General features: G+C 47.3%; 1 protein-coding gene across 2 annotated transcripts in view; it reads right to left on the bottom strand.

Moving 5' to 3' along the window:
• LOC103654673 (uncharacterized) overlaps positions 1–14785 on the bottom strand; it is a 118262-nt gene that overhangs the window by 38782 nt on the left and 64695 nt on the right. For both annotated transcript variants that reach the window (XM_020552861.2, XM_008681518.3), the window contains 5 exons: positions 13500–13613; positions 13242–13426; positions 6418–6526; positions 6193–6336; positions 72–347 (listed from right to left, as the gene is read on the bottom strand). In XM_020552861.2, coding sequence (XP_020408450.1) covers positions 72–347; positions 6193–6336; positions 6418–6526; positions 13242–13426; positions 13500–13613 — 828 coding nt within the window. The remainder of the gene's footprint in view (positions 1–71; positions 348–6192; positions 6337–6417; positions 6527–13241; positions 13427–13499; positions 13614–14785) is intronic.

Genomic DNA, 14785 nt, shown 5'->3' with positions numbered 1-14785 from the left:
TATTTTCCATAACAATATTAAAGAATGACATATTTCCTATAAGAACAGGTGCACTGATTTGGAATACTCACAGCAAGCTCTGCCAGAGGTGACTCTGCATCTGGGCCATTGCGAAGTTCAAGCAACGCATACTGAATTTCCACGGTCATGACAACAACGGTACGTGAAAGCAACAAATGGTTGCTAAGGTTGACTTTATCTGCAAGTAAACGAATTGACTCCTTTGTCCTGTTCATATTTTCACGAAAACTTGGGGGAAGGTTAGGTGTATCGGACAGATTTGTCGAAATACAGCTTATCGCGACATTGTATTCTTTATCTGACATGACACCATGAAGCAATCCTATCTGCAGAAGGAAACAAACATCAGGGTAAAAGGGATCTTCATTTATCAGTTTACCATATAATCCACAACTCATCCTACACTAAAGCATCACGTTAGTAAATACACATTAGTAGAGTTTTAAGCAAACAGCAATTTTCTAAATTCAAATAGGATGATGTATTTAGGCATTGTTCTACAATAGCTCTGGCAGCAAAAAAAAAGTCACTATCCCAAAATCAAATACTTTAATAGCCACTTTTTACCTATAAATTCATAATAGTTATATGTTCATTTTCATTGGTCCTTCGAAACAAACATCAGGGTAAGCAATCTGGGAATTTTAGAGATCCCCTTGAAAGGCAGAAATTTCATTTGGAGTAATATGCAGTCTGATCCTCTTTTGGTCCAGTTGGATTGGTGCTTTACTTCTGCAAATTGGACCACCAATTTCCCTAATACCCTGCTTATACCCTTGGTTAAGACTACATCAGACCATATCCCCTGTGTGGCAAAAATTGGTACCTCCATTCCAAAAGCCAGGATTTTTGGTTTGAGAACTATTGGGTGTATCACCCGGGTTTCTTGGATGTGGTTTCAAATGCTTGGAACAAGCATGTGCCTGCAACCTCTAGTGCTGCGCGTATGGTGGCGAAGTTTAAAAATCTCAGATATAATCTTAAGAAATGGAGCAAATCTATCTCCAGCCTCAAAAACATCATAAATAATTGCAATGAAGTCATTCTTTTGCTGGACAAATTAGAGGAACAAAGAGCTCTCTTTCTTCAAGAAAACAATATGAGGATCCTTATAAAAAATCAGTTGGCCAAGCTCCTGAAATTTCATAATGTTTATTGGAAACAAAGATACACGGAAAGATGGGCTAAGCTAGGAGATGAATGCACGAAATTCTTCCACGCAGCTGCAACAAATAGATTCAGACACAACCTAATTGCTGCCCTCACCAATGAGGGAGTCACCATCTCTGGGCATAATGAGAAAGTTGCCTGTCTCTGGAAAGATATCAAGGAAATAATGGGAATCTATGCCACCCCGTCTATGCTTTTCAACCTTGATTCATTGGTTCAGCGTGTGGAGGGCATTGATTCCTTGGTCATGCCCTTCTCTTCCTCTGAAATTGATAGCATCGTTTGGAATATGTGGCTGATAAAGCTCCCGACCCTGATGGCTTCAATGGGAAATATATAAAATCTTGTTGGCATCTTGTCAAGAGTGATTCTACAATCTTTGCAAGGATTTCTTAGACATTGATTTGAATTTGGAAGGCCTCAACAGCTCCTACATCACTCAGAGTCCCAAAGTTAACAACCCGGTCAGGGTTACTGACTTTAGACCGATCTCCTAGCTCAATATAGTCATAAAGATGATCTCCAAACTACTTGCCAACAGACTCCAGCCCCTAATTCAAAAGCCCATTCATAAAAATCAGTATAGGTTCATCAAGAGTAGGTCTATTCAGAATTGTTTGACATAAACCTACGAATACATCCATCAATGCCATCATTCGAAGAAAGAAGTAGTTGTCCTAAAGCTTGATTTTGCTAAAGCCTTTGACACTATTGAGCATAATGTCCTTATTGCAATGCACAGATCTCTTGGCTTCCCTGAGAAATGGATTTGTTGGATCGAGTCTCTGTTGTATGCAGGTTCCTGAGGTATTCTCTTGAATGTTGTCCCCGGAAAGAGTTTTAAATGCAAGAGAGGGGTTCGGCAGGGTGATCCTCTATCCCCCGGTCCCCCCTTTTATTTGTCATAGGGGCTGACCTTCTTCAGTGCATCATCAATAGAGCAGCTTCTCTTCGCGTGTTCTCGGCCCTATTTCCGCCAGCAGATTTCCCAATCATTCAATATGCAGACGACACCTTAATTATCATGAAGGCTTCCCAAAGGGATTTGTTTTGCCTAAAAGAATTCTTCATTCCTTTTCAGCTTCCATTGGGCTTAAGATAAACTTTGATAAATCCTAGCTCCTGCCCATCAACTTGGATAATCAAAAAGCAGTTCACTTGGCAGCAGTTTCTGGTTACCAGATTGAAACCTTTCCTTTCACCTATCTAGGTCTCCCGCTAGGAATCACTAAGCCAAGGGTTAAAGATTACCTCCCTCTCATCAACAAAATCGAAAGAAGACTGAATTCAACAAGCCTTTGGCTCTCCCTAGCAGGAGGACTAACTCGGATAAATTCCACCTTCTAGGCTATGCCAAACTTTGCTATGTGCACTCTCAAGTTGTTGGTTGTTGTTATTAAGACCACTGATCGAATTAGAAGGAGATGTCTTTGGAAAGGGAACAATGATGTTGCTCATAGCAATCCTCTCATCTCTTGGAACAAGGTCACTTGTCCAAAAAACAAAGGAGGCCTATGTATGCTCAATTTGAGAATTCAGAACTCGGCCCATCTGATGAAGTTTGTTCACGAGTTCAATAACAGATTGGACATCCCCTGGGTCAATTTGGTGTGGGATTCCTACTATTCTTCGGGTCGGATCCCTCACTGCTCCCTCGAAAAAGGGTCCTTCCGGGGGAAAGATGTTACCAAATTATTCACCTACTTCAGAGGTGCTATGCCTCGTGTGGGAGATGGAAGCACTATTCTTCTACGCCACGATGTTTGGAACAACCATTCCCCCATGACGGCATTCCCTTGTCTCTACTCCTTCGCAAAAAAATAAGTAATCCTCAATGCAGTCCTTCCTCAGCAATGTCCATGGAAGATACTTTTCATACTCCTCTGTCCTTGAAGGCTGAACAGGAATACAATACCTTTCAGAGATCATTAATCAAATGTTGGCATCCAGGGAAAAGATGGATAGATGGATTTACCCTTGGGGAAATAGCAAGTTCAGTTCCTCGAAGTTCTAAAATCTCAGCTCTGCTTCCATCAACCCTCCCCCAACGTTTCTGTGGAGTTGGCAGTCCATAGTCTTCAAAAAGATCAAAATCTTTATCTGGCTTGTCTACAGAGACAGAATTAATTCAAAGAATCTGCTCAAGAGAAAAGGCCTCCTGTCTTTGGAAAGGTCGTAAAGATGTCAAGGGAGGACACTGTTTGATTGTCTGGGGGAGGGTGTGCAGAACCCTCCAATTGGGAGGTTTGGGAATTTCTAGCTTGAAGGAATTATGTTGGGAACTTCGTATGAGATAGTTGTGGCTACATAAAACTGATCCAGGCAGGCCTTGGGCAAACCTTCCTATTCAGGTTCCTAAAAAGGCAAGGTCTTTCTTCTCCACTGTTTTGGTTTCAGAAGTTGCAAATGGAGCACACACTCTATTCTGGACGGACAAAAGGCTCTTGGGTCAGAAAGTGAGCAATCTAGCTCCTAGGTTATTTGCCATGATTCCTAAAAGGATTGCTAATAAGAGAACTGTCCTCAAAGCCCTAACCAACAGAAAATGGATATCTGATATAAAAGGTGTTTTGTCGTTTGGGGCCTTAGTGGACTACCTGAACCTTTGGGAGATTCTATCAGAAATAGTGTTGCAGCCTGAAGTGGAAGATAAACATGTACAATATTGCTGCAGATGGCAAATATTCGGCTAAGTCAGCTTATGAAGGTCTTTTTGCTGGTCCAACATTTTTTGGTCATTAGTCATTACCATCTGGTTTGGAAAACCTGGGCACCTCCTAAGTGTCAGGTTTTCCTTTGGCTGGCTGCAAACAAGAGATGCTGGACTGATGACAGGTTAGCTATGCGAGGTTTGGATCACCCAGCTAGCTGTCTCTTAAGTGATTAGGAAGCTGAAACTCTTGACCATCTCCTTGTCTCTTGTGTGTTCACAAGAGTGTTCTGGTTTAACCTCCTAAAACCTTTTGGTTTTGAAAGACTGACTCCTCAGCCAGGGCTTTCATCCTTCATGATTTGGTGGGAGCAAATCTCAGGTTCGGTCACTGGCCAGTGACCTGGAAAGGGTCTCAACTCCCTTGTTGCCTTGGGGGCTTATACAATTTGGAAACTCCGAAACAGTTGTGTTTTTTATGTTTGTACTCCTAGGTTGGCTTTGTCCCTTAGGTTAGCAAGGGAGGAGACAATTTTGGGAAGTGTCTGGGGCTAAAGGTCTTTCAAACCTTGTTGCCCTCCTTCCTGAAGACTAGAGGTTGTTCCTTGGGTGTGTTTTGATAGATTTTTTCAGTTTTCTGTGTTTTTGGCCTCCTTGAGGAGACCTTTGTATCAGGTCTCTTTGACCTTTGTTTCTTTTCTTCTTAATATAATGACGTGCAGTTCTCCTGTGTTTTCAAGGAAAAAAAAGAAAAGGCCTTCTGAATACGGCTAGCAATCTGCACTATGTCCTCTGTGACTCCAAATGTGAAGAGACGACCTTCCACCTTCTGTTCGAGTGCCCCTTCAGCTCAAATTGCTGGTCACGTGGGCATCCACTGGAACTTTGAGCTTGACTTCTTCGGTATGTTTGAAGATGCGAAGAATGCTTTTGGCAGGCGTTTTTTTCATGGAAATTGTTGTGGTGGTGGCTTGGACCATTTGGAAACAACGCAATGACTGCATCTTCAGAAACTTCATCCCTTCATTCCCTTCTTGGAGGATTTGTTTCAACAACACGTTAAAGCTGCAGATGTTTAGATTTAGCCCTACTCTTAAGCTTCTTGTATCCCTATGGCTAAACTCTAAATGACTGATCCTCCGCTCCCCCCCCCACCCCCTCTTTTATTTGCATCGTTATTCTATCTTTTTAAATTAATAAATTACTGTAGGTAACTCCTCTACAGTATTTCTTTTTAAAAAAAACAACAGGGTAAAAGGAATCTTCATCTATCAGTTTACCATATAATCCACAACTCATCCTACACTAAAGCATCAAGTTCAGTAAATACACATTAGTAGAGTTTTAAGCAAACAGCAATTTTCTAAAATTCAGATAGGATGATGTATCCAGGCATTGTTCTCCAATAGCTCTGGTAGCAAAAAAAAAGTCAATATCCCAAAATCAAATACTTTAATAGCCACATTTTAACTATAAATTCATAATAATTATATGTTCATTTTCTTTGGTCCTTGGGAGCATTTGCATTTTTTATAAAACTAACATATAGCATGTGCTAATACTATGATCCCGCGGAGGGGATGGGTCGACAGCGACGGCGGCGGTGCAGAGGGAGGGGTTGGCGGCGGCGCGAGTGAGGGGGAGGAGGCGGCGAGGGAGGGAGAGGGATGATACAAATAATAATGTCCATTGGATTTGAGTAAGGGAGAGGGAGTCATCCAACGATCTGAACCGTTGGTTTTAATGGTGTGTTAAGTCTGTGTGCAATTTGTTTCATGGAATTAGTGGAGGTTATGGGTGGGGGTGATTTGGTTGGCTGGGTTTTGTAAAGTTTAAACTGGTGGATTATACAAACAGACTTCATATATCTATAAACATGTACGACTATATCCGATGAAAGTAAAGTCAGGTTGCTTCAAAAACAGAACCTGTATCAGACTCCAGCTACTCTACTCATCCTATAGCTAATGCATTACTAACATTATTTTCAAACTCCTACTCTGCTGAGTATACGCATACAGGCATACAAAATCAGCGCACAGAAAATTCAAAGGTGTGGAACCCGGCACAACCACCACCATCACCATTAACCCACTCTTTTAAAGAACTAATTGAAAATATTCTTGAATTGTAGTAACAGATTTTTCATGTACAACTTTTAAGTGCAGTAGAAACAAGTTGACAAGTTAGTTGCAGATCAAACATATTTGAATTTGAAACTACACAAAACAAAGATGTTGGCCATAAAATTGAAGTGATGGTGACCAAAAAGGAAGTGACAATCAGATAGCACATACAAATGAGACCGTATTATATTGTTATACAGAGATAAGGAAAACAAAATAGATCACCTGAAATTTCATAGACAGTATCGGGACCTTTTTGAAGACATCCCGTAGGCTACGTCGCACCTCTATATTGATGCCGCGACCATCACGAATCATACACTTTCCCAGAGTTCCATTTACCCCAACCGCCATGTTGATTCCATTTATCTATTTGCGTGAATGAAAATGTCATGTAAGCGAAATGCAATGGATATAATCAGAAGATTGATATCGCATCCCATTGCTTACTTCTGCATGGAGAACATCAAGCCTTACAGCAGAAGGGTCAGTCTCTTTACCTCCATGCCAACTAAACTCATTCCTTACTTTCAATTGACCAAGATCAAACTGTATATAACTGCAGGAAGATATCAGCATCAATGTCATTTTTTCCACAACATCATTCTGTGACACTTAATTTCAAATTATTAACGACAGCAAGACTAGAAAACTCAAACTCAGTACAAACACATTAGTCTATCTAACAACCAAGATATTTGATATATGTGGGAAACCCTAACCCGGATCATGTTGGTAGTGGTGCGAATGATGCGTTCGGCCCAGCCTTTCTAGATGTGTAAGGGCACGAAAGACGCAACTGAATGCCGTGAGAGAGAAAGGAGTGAGAGGCAGAGTTGTGAACTCGCGGCCATTGTCACACTGAAGAGCACGAAACGGGCGACGTAGCTAGGTGGAGATCTAGGCAAAGAAGTGGGTGAGGGTGGCGAACGTGTCGAACTTCAACCGAAGCGGAAAAGTCCAAAGAAAATGAGAGAAATCATCCAAAATCACCAAGTAGTATTTATATCCAGAAAGACTTGGTGCGAAGATGTCTAGAGATCACAATGAACAAGATCAAAAACATGTTCAGCCTAAGAAGAGGTAGTAAAAGGGAGACGAGTATGGTGACCTAGCTAACAAGCATGACACAGACCCTCAAAATGTCCCCTACTACAACAAATGTTTGAACTACTGGTGAGCTTGGTCATGACGTCGGGTCCTGGATGGCCGAGACGACGATGCCAAGTGGTGGAGGAGGTGGTGAAGACCAGGACAGGGGGGAGGACGCGCCGGTGGAGGAAGATGTTGGAGCGTGTGGAGGGGCCCTGAGCTGTCATAGCAGGCGAGAGGGGTCCTGGTTGCAGATCCTTCACAGAGAAACTAAACGGATCAAACTCAATGGAACAGGAATTATCGGATATGAACCGACGAACGGAAAGAAGGTCATGGGTAATATGGGGAGCTACGAGAATCATGGTTTTTAAAGCGTTAAGGCGGTCCAAGGCGTTGGACCACCGCCTGGACGCCTAGGCGGCGCTTAGACGACGCCTAGGCGGCGCTTAGGTGACGCCTAGGCGAGGTAGGCGGGCAAGGCGCCTAGGCGTTAGACCACCGCCCGGACGCCTAGGCGTCGCCTAGGCGACGCCTTAAGAACAGTGATGAGAATGTCGTTGAGATAGAACGGTCCGGGGAGAACCGAGGCACCCATCGAGGTGATCGAGAGATTGAAACCGTTCCCAACGATGACAGAGGGATGGGAGGGATGGGAGCGAGATAGTGTGCCAGCAGTGGAGGTGGTGTAGTAGGACGCACCGGAGTCAACCACCCAATCAAAAGGAAGGTGGTGTCATCGCCATGGTGCTGAAGGCGGCGGCGAGGGAGGCTGAGTCCCACCCTCCAGCCAGCGGAGACCAAGGTGTCGGAGTAGGTGTCACCGGAGGCAGGAGCAGGGGCGAAGCTGGGGTCATCGAGGGCGAACTGTAGGATGGTGCATATAGGAGGGCTGGCGGAGGAGGACACGGCAAGGAGGCACCCGTGGCCAGATCCGGACACATGGAGATGGTACCGGTCCAGGGGTTGTAGAACGACGGCCACGCCGGGCCACCATCCCGATCGAAGGCACCACCTCGGTTGGAGCCACCACTCCCGCGGCCGCCATTATGAGGATGACGACCTCCGTCGACGGTTGGAGCCACCACTCACGTGTCCGCCCTTGCGAGGATGACGACCTCCGTCGACGGTGGGAGCCAGACGAGGAGCCGCAAAGGCGGCGGGAGGAAGGCGGGCAGGAGCACCAGTCCACGAGGGGCGAGGGCCTGGCCCCCTGATGGCGCGCTGTGGAGGGCCAGGGCAGCAGCGGGTGTCTCAGTCTCCCGGGTGAGCTCCTCGAGGAGAAGCTCATTGAGGGCAGCATTAAAGGTGGGGAAGGGCACGGTCCACTTGATGAGAGCCTTCGAGTGGTCGTAGCGGGGGCCGAGGCCATGCGTAAGGTTTAGCAACAGGGTACAGTCGATGACGGGTTCGCCGAGGTCGCGAAGAGAATCTGTCATGCCCTTCATGTAGCGGCAGTACTCGCTCACGGATAGGTCATCCTGAGAGGACTGGTGAAACGACGCGTTGAGGTGGAGCACTCGATCCTCCCGGTTCCAGAAGAACTACTCCTCGAGGGCGATCCAGGCCAAGCGATTGATGCACTCCTGGTCGCAGACAATGTCCTGGAGCTCGACGGTGATGGTGTCGTTGAGCCACGAGAGGCCAAGCTGTCCATCTGGTACCAGGATGGAGACAGCGGGACGACGACGTTGTCGAGGATGTGGTCAGCGAGTTGTTGGTCGAGCAAAAATTTGAGACTGAAGTGGTAAGTGTGTACCATGAAGCGGCGGCCCCAAAGATATGGTCTCTAGTGGCGCACAGCGAGGACAAGGCCAATAAGCTCGCGCTCATAAGCCGCCAGGAAGCGATGTCGAGGTGCAACGAGCCGACTGAAGAATGCCAGCCGGTGCTGGTCTTGGAGGAGCATGACGCTGAAGCCATGTGTCGAGGCGTCGCACTCAACAACGAATGGCTGGCAAAAGTCGGGCAGCGCGAGCACCGGTGTTGTGGTGATGGCGGTTTTGAGTGTCGTGAAAGCCGCCTCAGCCTCTGGTGACCAGGTGAACCCCTCCTTGCGAAGAAGAGCGGTGAGGGGCACGGCGATGGCCCTGAATGTCTAGACGAACTTGCGGTAGTAGCCGGCTAGGCTTAGAAAGTCGTGCAACGCTCGTGCGCAGCGAGGGATCGGCCATTCTGCGACGGCTTGAACTTTTGTCGAATCCATGGTGACGCCTGCAGTGAAGATGACATGTCCGAGGTAGGAGATGGATGTGGCTCCGAACTCACACTTTGAGCGCTTAACGAAGAGGTGGTGGTGTTGGAGGACGTCGAGGACGGCGCGCACGTGTCGCGGATGATTGGTCCACGTCTTGTTGTAGATGAGGATGTAGTCGAAGAAGACGAGGACGGACCGATGCAGAAACGATCGCAAGATGTCATTCATGAGTCCCTGGAATGTTGTTGGGGCATTGCAGAGCCCAAACGGCATGACCAGGCACTCATAGAGGTTGTCATGCGTCCGGAATGTTTTCTTAGCGATGTCTTCGGCGCGCATCCGAGCTTGGTGGTAGCCAGAGCAGAGGTCCAGTTTGGAGAAGAAGCGGGCGTTGCGAAGCTCGACGAGTAGCTCGTCGACCACCGAGATCAGGTATGCGTCCATCACCGTGATCGCGTTCAGGGTGCGATAGTATACTCAGAAACGTCATGTGCCATTAGCCTTTCGCACGAGCAGTATCGGAGATAAGAACGCTGAGGAGCTCCGTCGAATAATGCCCTGCTCGAGCATGGTGGCGCACTAACGTTCCAGCTCGTCCGTGTGCGCCACAGGGTAGCGGTAGGGTCAAACGGCCACCGGCGCCAATCCAGGAAGTAGGGTGATGGCGTGATCGCGATAGTGGGGCAAGGGCATGCCCTTAGGCTCGGTGAAGACCGCCGCAAATGTATCGAGGAGTGCCTACATGAGATCGTGAAAGGGAAATGTGGCCTTGGGCCATTTCCATATTGTTTTGGTGATTAGATGCACAACACACTTGGTGAGAACTAACAAATGTTAAGCAAAGGAACTCAACTAATTCAAGTCCAAAACGAGCAAAATGAGTTCAGCTGAAACAGCCAGTGGAGCACCAGCTGCGGGTGCACCGGACACTATCCGGTGCCCAGGCTTGCTAAGCAACGAAATCACCAAGGACGCTGCGGCTAAAAATCACCGGACTGCCCGGTGTGCACTGGACTATCCGGTGAGCCAACAGCGTCCGCGCGGTCGACGCGCAATCAACAGGTGACGCGTGGCCAGAGCCAAGGGTCACGAGGCCGCACCGGACTGTCCAGTGTGCCAAGTGGACCGAGGGTTCAACGGTTGGCTTCGCCAAAGAAGGAAAGAAATCGTGCACTGTTCATGTCCGGTGGTGCATCGAACTGTCCGGTGCGCCAACGGACAGAAGGAAAGAATTGCCTACCAAATGGAGCTCCAACGTCTCCTAGCTTGCCTTGGGGCTATAAAAGGGACCCCTAGGCGCATGGAGCAGTACACCAAGCCTCCATTGAACATCCTAAGACGCCTAGACTCCGCAAGCACGCATCCGGATCACTGTCTTTGAGATTTGAGCACTTTTTGAGTTGTGAACTCGTTGCGCTGTGTTTGTGTGCTCGTTTCTTGACTTGTGTGTGTGTCGTTGCTGCAACTCTAGCTCTTGCGTGTGTTTCTATTCCCTCCCTTACTCTTGTGGTTTTCATTGTCATCAATATTGTAAGGGTGAGAGGCTCCAACTTGTGGAGATTCCTCACAAAGGGAAACATCTGCTATAAGGAAGAAAACAGTGGTATTCAAGTGGATCATTGGATCACTTGAAAAGGGTTGAGTGCAACCCTCGTCCATTGGGACGCCACAACGTGGAAGTAGGCAAGTGTTCTACTTGGCCGAACCACGGGATAAAAATCGCTGTCACCTGTTGTTATTCGTGTGTGATTATCTCTGCCTCTACTCACTTGATAATTGATCTAAGTTTAATACTCACCTTGTGAAGAGCAATTAAGTGAAGAAGTCATCTCTTTCTCTCTAGTCATAGCACCTTGGTTTTGATTCCACTAACATTTCATAAACCAAGTTTGTGCCATTTAGTGTTGACTTTTACAGGATCACCTATTCACTCCCCCCTCTAGGTGCTCTCAGATCGTTGCTCCTGCATGCATGCAGTGCTGGGCTGGACGGTCCCGCCAGCACACCTAACAGTCGTCGCGCTAGAAGGACATGGTCAAGGCGCCAAAGACCCATAGGATGGGCCCCAACGAGGCGAGCCACTGGTGCCGAGGAACACATCATAGCCGGGGAGGGGTAGGATGAAGTCTGCGGAGAACACCTCGCCGTTGATGGAGAACGGGGCTCCACGGTACACGACCGGGCATGGCACCCGGTCGCCGTTGGCCACCTTGATGTGGAGCTTGCTGCCGTGGTGAAGGAACGAAGTGCGGTTGGTGGCCTCTTCGGCAATGAAATTGTGGGTTGAGCCAGAGTCGAGGAGGGCGAGAAGGGAGACGTCGCCCAAATTGATGCCATTTGCATCGTTTTGCTGGTGCGGATGTCGGTGATCGCGTGCACCGAGATCTGCGGTTCATCGCTGGTCGTCTCCTCCACACGGGTGTCGGCGTCGTCGTCCTCGGACGCCAGGTCGATTAGGAAGATTCGTTGGCGAACATGGTTGTGACCGTGCCCGAACTTTTCGTTGCAGTTGAAGCACAACCCAAAACAGCGACGTTCATCCATCTCTGCCTGGGACAGACGCCTGACCTGGCGCCCCTCCACCATCGCCGGAGTCTGCTGGCCTACATCCGGTGGGTGGGGTGCTGGCAGCGCGAGGCGCGAGTAGGAGACCCCGTTGTTGTGGGTGTCAAGGCTGTGAAGTGAGGGCCGCCGCGCATTGATCATGGAGTTCCAGCTTGCGGGCGATGCCCATGGCGACGTTTAGAGATTGTGGGTTGTGGATTTCAATGTCGTGGTTGAGGTGGAGTTGTAGACCGGCGGTGAAAAGATGCACCTTCTGGGCCTCCGTGAGTGCGCCGGCATGGGGAAGAAGGGCCTCGAACCACTCCTGGTTGCCTGCGGCAAAACTCGTGCGTTTGCACGCCACGAGTTCGCCCAGTTGGTTGGTGCCATCCTCCAGATTGTAGGATGCCATCCATACCTACTCTTCGGTCGTGATACGTTGTTGGAAGTAGGATTCACATCGGTTGATGAACGTCAAGGGGTCGAACTTCCCGTCAAACTTTGGAAAGTCCATCTTCTGGAAACGCGGTGGTCGGACGCTATGGTGCTCGCCACTGTGCGTGTTGCGAAAACCTGACGTGGACGTTGGTGGAGCGTTGTTCCAGTGTGTCGAACTTGACCTGAGCGTCTCGAAAGTTGCGGTCGGCTTGGTGATGAGGGCCGCGAGATCAGTTGCCGATGGCACGGTCATGGTCGTTGGCGCAGCGTGTGGTCTTGGCGTAGTTGTTACAAAGGATCGGTTCGATCGCGATACTAGGTTGTCAAGGGCGTCGGCGCCCAAGACAGCAGGGCCCTGACTACGCAGCTCATAGTCGCAACGAGTAAGGGTGCCGAGGTTTTTGCCCAGTAACCCGATGGTGAACGGGGTGAGATTGGAGAGAAGTAGAAAGAATGAGATAAGTAATTCTTGCTTGCTTCATTGAATCAGCCACCCGCCTTATATAGCCAGGCCCCCTAACAAACTCCTATTTATCCTCTAATACTTATCTCCCTAACAAACTCATGCTACTTATCCTCTTATGTAAACAAATCTACTACTTTCTAGTCACGCTTAACTGCCTGCTACTCCTACGCCAACGTGATCTGTTGTTGGCCGCGTGGCCTATGCTGATAGTGGTGGCCCCACATGACAATACCATGTGGGAAACCCTAACCCTAATCAGGGTTGGGAATGCATATATATAAGCTAAGTAGTTGGACCAAGCTCATTAAACAGAGGGGTATACAAGTAATTACACAAGGACTGGCTCAAAACCCTAATGGGATTCTAACAACATATCCTATCTGAACTTCATGATTTGGATCTGGTCACTGGTAATACATGCTGTAGTTATACAATGTAAAGTATATTCATAACAAGATACTAAGGAACTAAATTAAATTAATAAACAGGTTTTTGACAAGCAATTGAGTCAGCTAATAGCTGGAAACATAGACATACTCTTCGCTCTGAGAATTCTTAGGAACAATGATTATGGGTGTCTCAAGGGAAAGATCCAGCTTTATAGCAGAAGCTCCATCCATTTCATATTTCTGAATTAACCACTCAAAACCTCCAACTTTATCAATAAACTTAATTGCCTCTTCAGTATGAGGGGTGCCAAGCTCCATAAAGTAAGAAGTAAACTGCAGAACAGAAGGCACGTAAAAAACATACCATTGGAAATCTGATATAACAATTTGCAAAGTCAATACACACCTCTTGGATAAAACGGTAGAGAAAGACAATACGAACAGCAGAAAGCTGACCAGTCAAGCTGTAATTATGACCTTCAAAATCTTCATCATCGATACTGTACGACTGGAATGTGAACTGCAGTAGTGAAGGAAACCATCATCAGTGTAGTGCTTCAACCGAGCAATTTTTTTCTCGACCGCAAGAGGATTGCATGTTATATTAATAAGAATTAGAAGATAAAAAATGTCTTGCACAATTGCATATTTGAGATGATTCTGCTCTCCAATATTCGAAAAAGTTAAACATTTTTTTCTCGAACACGCAGGAGAGCTGCGTATCATTTCACTAGAAGAAGAAAAAACAGTATATACAAGGACCTAACACACCACTCACACACGCACACAAAACAACAAGAGGTATAACCGCCTCCTAGCGGGATTGAACACAAAAGCTAGGTCCGAAAGACGGGTCAAGCCTTTGGCCCCCGCAAAACACCACATATTGAACTCATCACCGGCTGAGGTAAGCAATCTAGCTATAGAAGGTTGAGCACCATTAAAAACACAATCATTTTGGTGTCTCCAGATACTCCAAGCCCCCAGGACCACCAAGGAGTTAAAGCCATCTCTGAGATCCTTAGGAACAACCTCAGCCGATCTACCCCACCAAGCTTCAAATTTATATCTTCCATCTCTGGGGAAAGGGCGGCCAGGCTGACACAATGGAGAAGGAGAAACCAAAATTGCCTCGCGAGAACACAGGAAACAAGCAAGTGATGAATAGACTCCCCTTCCTGGTCACATAAGGGGCAAGTACTAGGATGGGGAAGACCCTTCCTAGCGAGCCGGTCAGCCGTCCAACATTTGTTATGTAAGACCAACCAGAGGAAAAACTGACACTTAGGCGGCGCCCAGGTGCTCCACACTCTTTCAAAGCCCGCTAGGGAGGTAGAGCCGCAGAACATTATCTCATAAGCAGATTTGGCCGAATAGAAACCATTTGAAGAGAACCTCCAATAATGTTTATCTGGAACTCCCTATTGAAGATCAACATCAGCCACAGCATCTGCCAGATTAATGAAGTCAACAATGACCTCCCACGTTACCACTCCACTTAAATCCCCAATTTATGAAGAGCTACACAAAGTGTCAGCCACTGTCCTTCTCTTCACCAGCCTTTTAGGAACCAAACTAAAAACATGAGGGGCCAAGTCTGCAATCCTCTGACCCAAGAGCCATCTGTCATACCAAAAAAGAGTGGACTACCCATCACACACCATGGAGGCCATTGCCAAAGAGCACAAGCTA

This window comes from Zea mays, chromosome 4 (assembly GCF_902167145.1).
Source record: "Zea mays cultivar B73 chromosome 4, Zm-B73-REFERENCE-NAM-5.0, whole genome shotgun sequence".
Classification (NCBI taxonomy): Eukaryota; Viridiplantae; Streptophyta; class Magnoliopsida; order Poales; family Poaceae; genus Zea; species Zea mays.
Note: the sequence above shows the minus strand (reverse complement) of the source record. Positions and strands in the feature narration are given on the sequence as shown.